This window comes from Corvus brachyrhynchos, unplaced genomic scaffold (genome assembly GCF_000691975.1).
Source record: "Corvus brachyrhynchos isolate BGI_N302 unplaced genomic scaffold, ASM69197v1 scaffold48, whole genome shotgun sequence".
NCBI classification, from domain to species: domain Eukaryota; kingdom Metazoa; phylum Chordata; class Aves; order Passeriformes; family Corvidae; genus Corvus; species Corvus brachyrhynchos.
The window spans coordinates 640,054-654,251 of record NW_008240027.1 but is presented as its reverse complement, the minus strand read 5'-3'; the positions used below and the strand labels follow the sequence as shown (position 1 = coordinate 654,251).

Below are 14,198 nucleotides of genomic sequence, written 5' to 3'. Positions count from 1 at the left end.
CCAGCACACAAGACCCCAGCTGGTCCAGAGCTGCCCCACTCCTCTGCAGTGCTGAGGCAGCATGGCCAAAGAGCTGCTGAACTTCAGCCACCACCCCACCACTGCTTGGCTCTGTCCTGACATCTCTGCAGTGCCCATTCCCTTCACCTTTTATGCAGGGCCCCTGCACAGTTGGACCCACTGACTTTCACCTTTGCCGTAGCAATGACTAAACAAGAAATGAAAACTAATTTGTGCAGAAAACACAGAGGTGTATTTTCAAAGAAACTTAGTAGCTAGCACAAAAATTACCTGTTGTTTTATCAACAGAATTTAACTGGCTTTTGTAAGCAGTGAGCAGTATTGATTCTGAAAATCAGCAGGTACATCATTACAATTTCAAGGCAGGAGATGTAATTATCTACTGGTATTATGTAACAAGATCAAATATTTATTAGTATGTACTTAATAGTTCATAACTGGATATTATCTGACACTGAGCCTTGTTCATAACATAAAGTTGCACCAAAATGGCAAAACCAGAGAGATCAGAAGTACCAGCACATAACAGACCTGTACTACCAGCAGTGTTGATGGAGCTTCCTTCAAAACAGGACGTGAGTGATGCACGCTCAGAATATTCAAGTTTTCATTGAATATGGTCCATAACTCTTTTCCGAAATGTAGGATTTTTTACAATGTCACGAGGCAGGTTTCACACAGCTCTGTATGTAACATCTGACAGCACTGGTCAGGCAGCACCAGGCTTAGAGCTTGGCAGCACTGGAACATACCCAGGCACCCCTTTTACCTTCTATGCTGTAACACACCAGCCCACCTAACCCACAGCAGCAAGAAGCAGAGGTATTTATTCCTGAAAGGTGTTTACTCACATCTCTCCTTGGAAAGGTGCCCAGCAGCTTGTACTCCTCCCAAGGATATCCCTTGGAAGCTACAAAATCAAAAACAACCTGCAGCTTGCTGCTGGCCAGGAAACGCCGCTCAAAGAATTCTCCACTGGGCGTCCGGATGCGGAGTTTGCTGACAGACTCAGTGCTCTCCTCCTTCGGCTCCGGAGGCAAAGACTGCTCCAGAGAGAGCCTGATAGCCTGGGGAAGGAAAAACAACCATTTAGGTTGCAAGGCCAGCAACAAAAGAAAAGGACAGAAAGCTTTTCTTTTTATTTCTTCTAGAACTTCAAGACGTGTCGCAGCACTCCAGAGCCTTTATATCTCAATGACAAAATAATTTTTATTCAATCCTTAATAACAGCCCACCAGACAACTAATTAAAATAAATCCTTCTTTATAGCACATATTATTAGGTCTACAGTTAATGCACGATGGGATACGTAATTTAATCATTTGGCAGAAAGCCTTGGAAAAAAATTGAATGAGAGAATAATTGTCAAGTGGCCAATTGCTTCCTTAAAGGGTATAAATTAAAAGGCAGTAAAAGTATTTCTTTAAATGCACTTGTCAAATTGTCTTCCTCTTGCAGAGAGTAATTGACCATTTGCAGTAGAGTGGGCCCTTAATGGCAGTTCCGAGTGAAAAGAAATATATGCAAGAAATTTACTATAAATAAACTGAAACACTGTTAACAGATGCAATTAAAAATGCCACAAATGTACATGAGATACACAGTGCACATATAAAAAGTAGGAATGGTCAAAGAAGAAAACTGGGTGAATGGAAATGTGAGCCTGAAGATTTAAAGTAAGCTGCTATATTTTTTATTATTATTATTATTATTATTATTTTCAAGAAGATGGTTCCAAGTACAGATGAGCACATTTTCTGCAACAGCTTGCATAAAATGAGCCCCCAAACTGCAACGACACTACATGACTAAATGCGTATGACTGTCTTCCTGCTAACAACATTGCTGATGTCAAGATTTTAAGGGCAGGACCCAGGTCTGTGTTCTCTGACCTATGTCTCTGGGAGCTGCTACAGCCCCAATCCTTTGATTAGATTTATTTTTTTTTTAAATGAAATTAATGGCTAACATTAGACTGCCGAATGAGGTGGCCTTCATTTTCAAGGGCACTTTTGGTACTCATGGGCAGCATCAGCATCTGTCAAAGATTTGGTCATACTCAGAAGCAGCTCTGTTACAATATCACCTCTCTTAAGGTGGCGCTTAACAAGAAGGTAAAGGGATGGAAGAAGAAGCACAAACACACTGCCTCCCTCAAAATGTGCCTAAAAGACAATTTTTCAAACTGAAGAGGCGGTCAGGCAGGGATTTACCCAGATTTTCAAGGAACTTTCAGGATACAGAGTTGCTATTTGTGCTTTTGAAAACCTCCCCAAGGTCATTTAGTAACAGAAACTGATGGATGGTGATTACATTGCAGAGAAAGGACTGGGCAGAAGCAAGATGATGAAGGCTTTTAAATAGTCTACTTCTTACACACGCACCTCTGAGCAAATTATACCTCAGTATAAATATTTATACATAGAACTTGAGTTCATTTTTGCTCATCTACTATGAGATTATATTTTAAATAGATTCTATTTTAATTTTCTCCCTCTCCATTCTAAACCACCTGCTTACTATCTTGCTGTTTTGACATTTCCACACACAGTATAACAACAGATGCTACATTATTTACTGAACCCAATCAATTATATTATAGAAAAATAAACAACAGTAGCTCATTAGAGCTCCTTCCTTTGTGCAAAGAGTGTGTCACTCCCCAAAGTAACCACTCTCCAATGCTTCCAACATAAAATGGCAATTTACAATGGATATTCTGTACCAGCAAACCAAGTCAGAAAACAATGACATGATGGAACACATTAAAAACTCTTGGATCTGAACAAGCAATTTCAGTTTGTTGATAAAAAGATGTTCAGTATGTGAAGAGCTCAATAGCCAGATTTTAAAATACAAATGGAACATAAAGCCACTTCTGTAAGTAAACACTGTTACAGAACAATTCAGTCCAAGTAATCTGTATACTTGAAAACAGGGAGTGTTAGTAAACATTATTGTTAAAATCCCTTTTGTTCTACTAAGCAAACAGATTCTATTATTTCCATTACTGCACTCTGCATTAAAACAGGGAAGCCCAGGTATGTTTTGATAACATGGGCCAATCTTGCAGCCTTTGCATAAGAAAACTGTTTCCAAAAGGCCAAGGTATCAGAAAAGGTTCAGAAGCAGATATAATGATGCAGAAATAATTACTGTTTCTATGTATGCAAAATTACTTAGAAAAGAAAAACTTATTTCTTACTTAAGCCTGAGTGTGAGCTGATTGTGAGCCTGCTCCTGCTACAGTAGATTCATGGTCAACTGCTATTAACCTCACAGAATTGCCATCTCACAACTAGTCTAGACTCTGAAAGAGGCTGCAGGAGCCATCTCTGAGAGGCACTGGGACCCTCAGAATTTACAAAATTGAGAAAGTCTACAAAATAACAGTTTGAGGAACACTACTCTTCACAGCACAGGGTTTCTGTTTTCTTACAGAGGCCTAGAGACATAAAGTACTTGTTTAAACACAATTTTCATTCTAAGGAAGATTCTGTAGAAGACTGTTCAGAAATTTTTTGAAGTACCACAAATCCACGTTTCAAGATTTTTTATTATCTTAAAATTTTTAATAAGTGCATTGTCTCCCAAATTAAATTTGGCAACTTGTTTGAACAGAATTGCAGGTAAGCTTTGTGCTACTTCCTGGAAAAAATGAAAGGGCCCCATGTTTTTAAAAGGAGTGGCTGCAGAAAACAGGTTAGAGCCTCCCAAAGATTCCAGCATTTATGGAGCCCATTTCACAGATCTCCTCTAAGCAGGTCTATCTAATATCTTGCTTTTTGAGACCCAGATGACAAGACCCAGATGAGAAAAGCTATTAAACAGTGGATGAAAATGATTTAGTTGCACTTTGTTTCACAGATATATAGTACGAAATCAATAATAAAAAAAATTGATCACATAAAAAGTATACTTTGAATTAAAGTTGCAGAGTGTGTTGAATGATAGTTTCAGTGTTCATAAGCTTCATGAATTCAAAAAGTTGTCAGACAAGGTAAAACATCCCACCTCACGTTCTTCCTCCTGTTCTTTCCGGATTTGTTCCAAGCGAAACTGCTCTGCCATTTCTCTCTCTTGTGCTTCCCTCTAACAAACACAAAGGGCAATCCCACATAAATATGTGATAAATACAAATGCAAAGAAATTTCTCAATGTTTCGGTAGAAATTAATATAAGAGATAGGATATTTATTAAGTGATATTTTCCTGCCATTCCTTTCCCAAAATCTATTATTAAATGAAGCCAGGATGAGTTTAGCTAAAAGATGTAGTCAAGTCTAGTCCTAGTGACTTTATCTGGTGCCACTTTACAACACTGAGGACTTTAGGATCTCATGTTTAGAGCACAACTGGAGGTGGGCAGTCCTCTGGACCAGAGAGCATTCCCAAACTCCAAAGGGTTCCCATCCCATGGGGTCCCTCCCCCTGCACACACCTTGGCTCTGTCAGCCTCCAGTGAGATGCGGTACGCTTCATCCTGCTCCCTTTTCACATTTTCTCTGGCTTCACGTTCATCCTAAAGGTAAAAAAAAAAAAAGAAAAAAATCAGCAAACAGTGGACCATTACAATAAGTATCTTTATGTTCACCAGAACTCTTTAATCCCAGTGACTTCAAAACCACCCAACTCCCGCTAGGAGAAACATGTTCAGAAATGCCTCAAGGGTGACGGTGGCTTTAGAAATTATGACTGCCTGAAGCTGTGATTCAATTGCCAGGTAAGGGAATGGTGTGTCCAAGCCCTGGCCTGAGGCCTGGATGAGGGACCCAGGCTCTGCAGTGAGAGCCATGGCAGGCACAGAGAACCGGAGAGGAGCAGCCTCCAGGGGAGGGGTCACTGCAGGGGGGTGTGGGCTGGTGCTAGCAGGTATTTCCCTCCTGCACCCAGCAGCTTGGATGGTTTTGTAACAGGGAAGAGTGGTTTAGGTGCTGAGGCTGCATTTTCATTGGCTCTCTACTCAGACTGACAATGGGTAATGGCTGGTCCTGACAGAGAAAGCCCAATCCCAGATCCTTGCTGGGTCAAAAACTGCTCAGCAGGGTCCATCCAGGGTCATGGCTATCAAACATCATCCAGAAGCCTCAATTCACAGTGTTGAATATGATACAAAGATGGGAAAGTTGCAGGTCCTGCTCTGAAGTCCCTCAAATGGACAGATGCAGGCAAGCAAGGAACAGGAGGTTACAATGCCAGCAAAAAGTATCTTATCAACAATCACAGCACAAAAAAAATAAAGGTTTGCTAAAAGCACATGAATGACAAAGCAAGGCATCATCCACACAGTGGAGGATCAAAGAGTGGCTATCCCCAAAAGCTGGAATAACTGCACTGGGGTGATGTCAAATAAAACAAAGTGTACAATCAATAGCTTCATACCCTGCCTCTGAAGCTGAGACAGTGGCTGCCTCCCTGTGCTTACTCCTCTTACATCTCATAATCCCCCCAGAGCCCTGCAGAGGCTGCACTGGTCCCTACAAAAATCAATAGGATTTAGGTGTGAGACTGCTGGTGGGCTCAGCAGGGTCTTCCCTGCAGTTACCAGTAACACAGCACTTGCACTGGGGCAATCTGTCCCCTGTGTTTCACAGAAATTAAAGTCTGTTACCTACTGCTTCTTGAAGAATTATTTTAACCTTCCCATCCAGCTGCAACGTTTATTTCACATAAAAGAATCATTTTGGTAAGTGATCAATTTTCTCCTGAAAACATCATTATTTGGCAAAAACTCAATTCTGAATGGGAGGAGCTCATACTGACTGCAATTATCACAACATACAAACATGCCAAGAAGTTCCTCAAACAAAACTCAAACATCTCGGTGGTTAAACCTCTAAAGTAGAATGCAAACACGAGGAAAGGACAAACTGCAGGGAAATCTATACAACTTCCACTTGGAAAGCAGCAAAATCTCTTCAGAGGAAATCCTTCCTCCTTACAGAAACAGGACCCAAAGTTATTCTACAATCAGTGTGTCCTGAATTTCATTCCAAGAAGATTTAGAAACCATCACTTTGTTCAGCAGAACCAAAACACAAGTAGAACTAATGCTTGTAAAATGCAAAAAAGGACAATAACCACCAAATAACCCTTCCCCTTCCTGCCTGCTCTGGACATTGATAAGTTTTATGTGCTCAGCTCATGGAATACTTTGAGAAGTTAACTTGAACCTGATAGCAAAAAACTATCCTACATGAATATTCCATTTCTGAGAAGAGGAGGCGTTGAAATAATCAAACAGCTCCCATTCTTATGTTATCCAAACATGAGGAAAGCTTCTTGAATACAGAGCTTTTCCCGATTCTTCTCATAGATGGAATGTAACAGTAAAGAAAAAAAAATTGTGCTATGTATACTGAGACTTCTCATAAGCATCCTGAAAATTTATCTTAGAATAGTGAGAACCAAAATAACCTTTCCAAATCAGCTCACTAAAGGAAGATGACTTCAGGTAATCTGCTAGAGGACGAGCCTTTAAAAAATATTCAGAATTATTTCAGAGAGAACCTATTCAACTTCCATGTTCTTCAACTTTGTGTATCACACCTAACTTCACATACTGAATTTCAAAAGTCACACAAGTCCAGTAATGCCCAAAAGAACTCTGAAAGATTAGATACAACTATTGCAAATACAGGCTCTTCTCCATCAAAGATTGCTAGCAATTAAGATAGAGTTATTGTAGTTTACCAAAGAATAAAATTTAAAAAAAATACTGATGCTATATAAGGTTCTACAACTAGAACTGAAACATGAATTCCAGCTATTAACAGAAGTTAAAATTCTTTCTTCCTTATTCATATCAGTTATCATCATCCTAGAAGCGGATTATGAAAAAGATGTCAGGAATGTGAAGAATTATCACGCATGACTTCCTGGTCCTCATAGAAATATGTGAGCCACATCTAAAAGTAAATGACTGTGCCACCAAGCCCTACACCTCACTGAAATAATAGTGTTCTTACTGAAACAGACCTTACAAACCAACCTGGAAGTCAGAGTTCTTTGGGTTAGCAGCAGATGTAATCCCATGAAATGCCTCTTTGTATCTACTTCTGTGTTAATACTTCTATTTGTTAATACTGCTCACACCTGACAGGAACCACCTCCTCCACAGAGTTTACAGCTAAATTGTGGTATTGTTTGGTTTGGAGTTACACCTTGGACAAATTTTAAACATTAGATGAAGCAGTTCTCCCTTTTGTAATGCAGTTTCTTATTTTAGTCATCTCTTCCTGTAGAGAAGAATGAGGATGCCTCAAGTTCACCAGAAAGCAACAAAAGAAAACTCACAGCAGTGACAGGAAAAGCAGAAGAAAATATTTTGCAGAGAATCCTTCACTGCACTAACAAAGAACATGTCAAGAATAGTCATGCCACTAATAATTAATATAAAAAAATTCAGAAGTGTTATCCATCAATAAAATTTGAGGCAGCTGAAAACTTTCCTGTTAGACCCTACATAAATCACATTATTGACTGAACATCACTAAATGCATCTCCACTGTGCTTTTGCAATGAAGGCAGAATTGCCACCTTCCTTTTTCAAGAAATCAAAGTATAAACAGACATGGCTTATCCCAGGTCATTTAAAAAGCCTTCATCAGAAACAGGGGTTATACAGCATTTGTGAATTCCACAGCAGTGGCTGAAGGCTGGTGTGAATGTAAATCATCCACATCCCAGGGGTTTTGGGCTTGAGGCAAGGGGACAACTCTCCTTTGCACCTAAAAAAGGAGAAAAGTCACAGATATCTGCTTTCCTGTTTTGGCAATGAGACAACAGGAGGACATTCATTCAATGGAAGGTTGAAAATTTGAAAAAAATTGCTTTTATTCACAGAATATATTCTTTAGCTATGACTTTTCTTTGCTATTCTGTTTCTTAGAGATGCAGTCATCACAAAAATAGCACACTTGCATTTATGAGATAGCTACAACCAACCAGAGAAAAGCTTCTCCTGAGTAACATCCAGTGCATCAAGACTAAGAAAAACTGACAGATAAGACTAAGAGGAAATTTAGAATAACTCTCTCAAATAATTATTTCCTAAACCATTTGTTGAAGCTAATCCTCAAACACCTAGTGACAAGGCATTTTCAGATGCAGGATGATGGACAAAGAGGGATTCTTGACTGAATTTAGGACAGCAGATTCTACAAGTTAAAAATATTTGGCTTTTTGAATGGGATGTTTTGCTGGAAAAGCCAGCATTGACCCTTCTGGGCTTTTTTTATTTGTATTATTATCTTCTTTTTTTTCTATTTATTATTGTCATTTCTGAAGGTAGGATTTAATGATTTAACCCCAGGAATCAGCTTTGCACCTGATTTATCTCAGAGAGCTGTGTTATATTATTCCTCATTGCCCTTTGGGACCAGTTTTACTGTGAAGTAAAACCAGATGAGACAGAGAACCATGAGCAGAAGACATTTCTCAGAGCACCAGCAAGTAAAGGGCTACTACAAGAAAGAAAGAAAGAAAAAAAAATGTATTTACAAATGCTGAATGCCTATCTGAAAGACAGTTCATTTCACTGAACCACTCCTGAAATTAAAATCTGCAAATGCTTAAGGGTATTCATGGGAGCGTTAAAGAGAAACACCCCTTTGTCCAAACAAACCAGTGCAAGAAAGGCATTAATTTGACTCACTAAGATGACAGACTTGCACATTGTATAACTTAAACACACATGATGGGGAATATATGGAAGGAAAAAGTGTACACCGAGCGTATTGGGTGTATGGGAACGATGAGGACAAAGCAAGTGGACATTTTAGTGGTGGCAGAACCACAGGAGGAGGCAGGATGGGGCAGGCTGAGGGGCAGAACAGCACAGAACCACCACAGGATCCTGCCTGTCCACACTGAAGGCTGAAAGCTCAGTTCCAGATACTGATTTTTGGGAATTAACTCAAGTGACAAGAAAAAACCAAACCCAAAACCTTCAAGGAATCCTGCAGTGCCTTTCCTTGGGCAACAAGCCAGCCCAGTCCTGATACATCTGCCCAGCTGGGCTGAATATTCAGTGACTAGAGCCATCAACATGTACAGGCTAAAAGCCACAGGGACTCAAGATAAAATATCTTCCATCTTTCTTTCCTCTGTCATTGCCTTGCCCTTTGCCAAAGCTCTAACCATGCTGGAAACTCTTGAAGGCAGCACTTGCACCTACTGGGGTGTGTGCAGCAAAGTGCTCAATGGGAAGCCCATCGTTTGGGCTGCGATCATATTACAAACACAAAACTGGAAAATTTAATCAAATAAATTTTGATTACTGTAGTTTAATTAGTTATAACTAGTAATAATTAGTAAATGTGCTAATTAGATTTTTGAGGGGTTAAATCCCAATCTTCGCTAGATGACTGTCATCACCATAATGCTTTTGGAATTTAATGAATTTTGTGTATTCTCATAATCTCTTGTTGTGCAAATACTATACACCATGATACACATGACAGCGTTAGATGGAAAACAGATTACCCAAGTTATTCAGATGCCTGATTTCTACTGATTTTAATGTGAGCTTCAGTCCCTAGAAGAAATTACAGAGGTCTCCTGCAGAGCTGATGGAAGCACTTCCCTTACATTTGACAGTGAGGGAGAAAGTGAGGGAGAAAAGGAGGAAAAGATATAGTGATACCAGGCTTCTCACTGCACAGTTGTGAAAATATCACTTGGCCACTAAAGCCCCAAAGTGCTGTGGCAGGGAAAAGAGGAAAAAGAATTTATGCTGCCATTTTGGAGTTTTGGTTTTCCTTCAAGTGTTTTTAAACTCCCCATCCAGATATTGGTGAGGAAGGACCTATATTTTCCTCATGCTGTAGAAGTATCTAGTAAGGAGAGAAGTCACCCAAGAACAGAAAGCAAAGATGGTGACTCTGCAGCCCTACATTTTTCTACAGCTTATCTTAGAGCTCGTTGACAGCAGTTTTTCCAGTTTAAAAATTCTTAAGTATCTCTCTTTTACACTAAAGACCAGCGTGCTGGCAGACGTAGTTTAAAGTGAATTAAAGGTTTTAATTGGTATTTGTAAAATTAAGAAGGTCTGTGAAGCAACTGTGGGTACTACAACTCCACCTTGAAGACTAATCTGAGAGCAGGAGTGCCAGCGTTGCGTAACGACAAAAATAAACACGACCAGAGACCTACTGTTACTTAAATGTGGACAAGTTGGACCAGCTGTGTAACAGTCAATGCTTCTACAGTAATAAATGTTGACAGCAAAAATAAAAAATGCATTACTGAGGCATCATCAAATGAGCCCTGTCATTACATGGAAACTCCGCCCTGTATAAGCTTGTCAAAAAGTGTTACTGTAATCCTTTGAGAAGCCTCCTCCTCAGGCAATGGAGAAAAAATGTTGAGGATCAGCCCAGAACAGGTGTGTTGTGCTGTAATGCCAGGATTTAATCACAGATCTCTTCACATTAATCTCACAAAGGAACTAACTCAGATCTATTCGGGCCCATCACGCCACACTGAGATGATTATTTAACTATCCAGTTGAAGCAAGCAAACTCACAGGGTGTTTAAAAATGGACATTCCAGGGCGTACGATATTTTACAGCTATTATTTGTTTTCCTAAGCCCAGCACCAGGCACTGACACTTAAGAGGAACTGATACTCAAGAGGAACTGATACGACACGCTCTTTTCAAAGTCAGTGCCTGAAAAATCTCAGTGCACACCTTGATCAACAGTGGCAGAGGCTGCTTATCCCTGCTCTGACATATCCTCTCTTGCTTACAGGAGAAACTCCTTAATGACTTTTATTACCTCTCTGCAAAAACCCCCAGCTCCAATGCCTGAACAGTAGCTGAGGTGTCAACTCCTGTAGTGGCAAGCCAACATGGTTATGAAAAGAAAGTATGTCCATTAGGAGCATGGAATCATTACTGTAGCTGCAGAATAGCTCTGCATACATAGTGTGAGGTTGGATTTCAGCCCCCAGTCCTGACTGCACTGGGAAGGGTGGGACTGCGTCCTGGCCAACTGGCCTTGCTGGTGATGGTCACTCAGCCACTGAATGTCCATTGGCCACTTCTTATCAGAAGAGCCATGTGAGCACATCAGTGTGCTGCTCATCCAGTTTTGCTGTTTGTGGCTTGTTCTTACAGCAACTTTAGGAGCAAAGTTATAAAAACAGACAGCAGGACACCTAGACTGTGCATGTACAATGGCACATCAACAGCATGGTCCAAAAGACCAAGGAGGTTTCCAAAATGTCATCTGGTCAACACAGCAACAGCTCATGACTGACCCAGAACCCTGGAGAGGCTGGGAAAAGAATGGGACAGCAGGTTGATCTCCCTTTAAGAAAGCTTGGGAGAGAAAACAGGTGCAGAAGTCACACACCAGGACAGGCACGTTGGGTTACTACAAGCAGACACGTGCATCTCAATGTTTTTAAGGTATTTCTTCGGAGATTATGTAAGAAATAGCTTAATGGAGTGCAATATACAAATCTAAAAATTACATCCAACTGCTACTTAAGTGATGATATTTTAGCATTTGACGCTATAAAAATATGCAACAGATTTGTCCCATTAAAATGTTATGAGGCTAAACTGGTAAATTTTACCAATACTTGGATACAAAAGCACAGGATTTAGCTAAACATACTGTTACTACCACCAGCTAATGAGGGGGCTCATGTCACTCAGGTGAGGTAAGTTGGTGATGTTGTTCTGAGCATCTCATACCCCCAGCAGATACTCAGTGACAGGGAGCTGCCTGTAGCTACAACCACCATCAGCTGAACACCTGGACCAGCAGCTGGAGTGGTACCAGTCCTCCTGTACCCAAATAACCATCAGAGGGCACTGCAAAACATGCTGTGCCAAACAGGATTATGCAGTGGCTGCGCTGGAAGCTTTCATGTGCATGAGAAGTTCAGCTGCATAAACTCACTCATTACTGACTTCATGCTGTCATTTACAAATGTTTCCAGTTCTGGTTCTCCCTCACACACATTTCTGTTTACAGCAACGCTACATTGATGACTTCTCTTTTTAAAGCACAAGAGAATTTTCTGCTTATCTTCTTGTGGTTTTACGATGACTTATTGTTGCTATTAAGAAAACAGTAACAGAAACCGGACTCTGTATCCTGTTTGCTATTGTAATATTTGGGAAAAAATTGCATCAACTGCAGTAAGATCTTAAAAAAAAAAGGTGTTGATGTTTGAACACTTGAAGTTGTCAAGTACAAGGCTTACAAGAAAGCTACACATTATGTAGCAAACCACAAAAAGGCAATATTTTGTTTTCAGGCCGGAGCCCTCTATTGAGTACAGACTGCTTGTCAAATACTCCGTCTCTGGCACAGTAATTTCATAAAGCAAGGTTATTTTTTTGTTTTTAAACTTCCTCCTTCAAAGGCAAAAGTGTCTGAGATCACCTTTTCAGTGTGCTTGTAACGAGTGGAGCCAAGGTGTAAGTAAATATCCTATTTGTGTATAGAACCCATAGTGTCTGGAAAGCTGCCCCCAAAGTTTATGAAATTTTCCATCAGTTTTCTGAATGTCAAAGTGTGTTAGAAAAAGCTCCTGTTGGGGAAGAAATGTCACCGGTGCTTTCAGGGACAGAAAAACAAGAGGAGAAGACTACAGAAGACTTGGGCAAAGGTAGATTTTGGAGAAATGTAAAAAAATTAATTTTCCGTTCTCCCTACATAGGAAGAGCACTTGGGGAAAGAAGGCAGGAGACAACAAACCCATGTGGGCACTGGACTGTCACTGTCACTGCTCTTGGCCATCCAGTGAAGGATGGAGAGCAGCCCAGGACAGGAGCCAGCTCCTGGTTCGTCGTCCGGTCTGGTGTCCTGTTCCTCACTCTGTTCCAATCCTATCACTTCTAGTTTCTTCTCCTATCCCTTGTTTGCTTTTATCTCTCTGCCTTGTTTCCCTCAGTTTTCTTCCTTTTTATCACTTTTACAGTTTTTAATTCTGAACCTCTCTTGGAGCTCATCTGTGATGTAAATTTTACCTTCTTGTTAAAGCATTAAAAAAACCTCCCATATTCAACATACTCCTGTTAAAATGCAATAAAAAGTTCAGTTATATTATGCCTTGGATTTTTGTTGTAATCCTCATATTTAAATTCATGTTCAGTATTAACAAAATTAAAGTCAATTTTCTTTACCAATGAATTACAGGTAGCATAAATAAAGAAGAAAAAGTGAATGACAGATATTGTGCAGATACTGTGCCTTCATATTACAGTCAGTAAATCTTGTACTAATGAGATACAAGATTTAAATGTGAAGAATGTGTTTAGTGAATTATTGTCAATCAGTGTCTATACAACAGGATAAGAATAATCTTGAATGGCAACACACCTATTATTACAAATTCCTAAGTACTTTATTACTTCAAAATGTCACTCTCAATTTATAGAGTAACAGATAAAGATCTTCCAGCTGTATAACTCACTGTGTCTGCTTCTGTGTAATTGAAACACTGGTTTTGAGAAGTCTTGTCCCCATTTATGCATTCTGCATCATTCTGAATGGTGGTTCAGTACTGGTGTACTGGTTAAAGTTGGTTTTAGCCCCCTTTTAAACAAACACATTTAAGATATATTAATCTATTTTTGGGTTGGTTTTTTTCTACCTATGACTTGGAGCTGGTCAGTGGGAAAAAATCTGATTGTTGTTTACTTGTGTGAGCATATTAAGCTCTATAATATCACTGTGATGTAAACAGTCACTGGTGACTAATGTTCAGCAAAAGGAAAGAAACTGAAAATAACAAGACCAAAAAGGAGGAGTTGTTTTGAGAAACCCAAATAAATACACAAAGGAGACTTCCTTTTTAATTTCTGACAATGGAAGAGACACTAGAACACAGCATACCCAACTCCACTGGCTAAAGAAACATCTGGTTAATTCACACCCCCAGTGATTAGTGGAAGCCAACAACTTCCAATGCTCACCTCATCCTTTATGTCTTCCTGCTGCTGGGCACTGAAGATCTCCATCGCAGCCATCAGCCTCATCATTAGCTCATCCACTGTTGTGTTACCTAGCAACAAAGGAAGACAGCTGAACTTCATTTCATTAAAGTTATTAAACAAAAAAGAAGTCATTTTAGAATTAATCCATAAGAAATAGCCAGACTTAAAAAAAAAAAAAAAAAAAACAAAGATTAAAAATGGAAATTTTTACAGTGTA

General features: G+C 39.7%; 1 protein-coding gene across 1 annotated transcript in view; it reads right to left on the bottom strand.

Annotated features, from left to right (window-relative positions):
- FAF1 (Fas associated factor 1) overlaps positions 1-14,198 on the bottom strand; it is a 152,658-nt gene that overhangs the window by 14,883 nt on the left and 123,577 nt on the right. Inside the window, exons 15-18 of the mRNA XM_008640751.2 lie at positions 13,961-14,049; positions 4,462-4,542; positions 4,036-4,113; positions 873-1,088 (exon numbers count right to left, since the gene is read on the bottom strand). Of these exons, the coding sequence (XP_008638973.2) occupies positions 873-1,088; positions 4,036-4,113; positions 4,462-4,542; positions 13,961-14,049 (464 nt within the window). The remainder of the gene's footprint in view (positions 1-872; positions 1,089-4,035; positions 4,114-4,461; positions 4,543-13,960; positions 14,050-14,198) is intronic.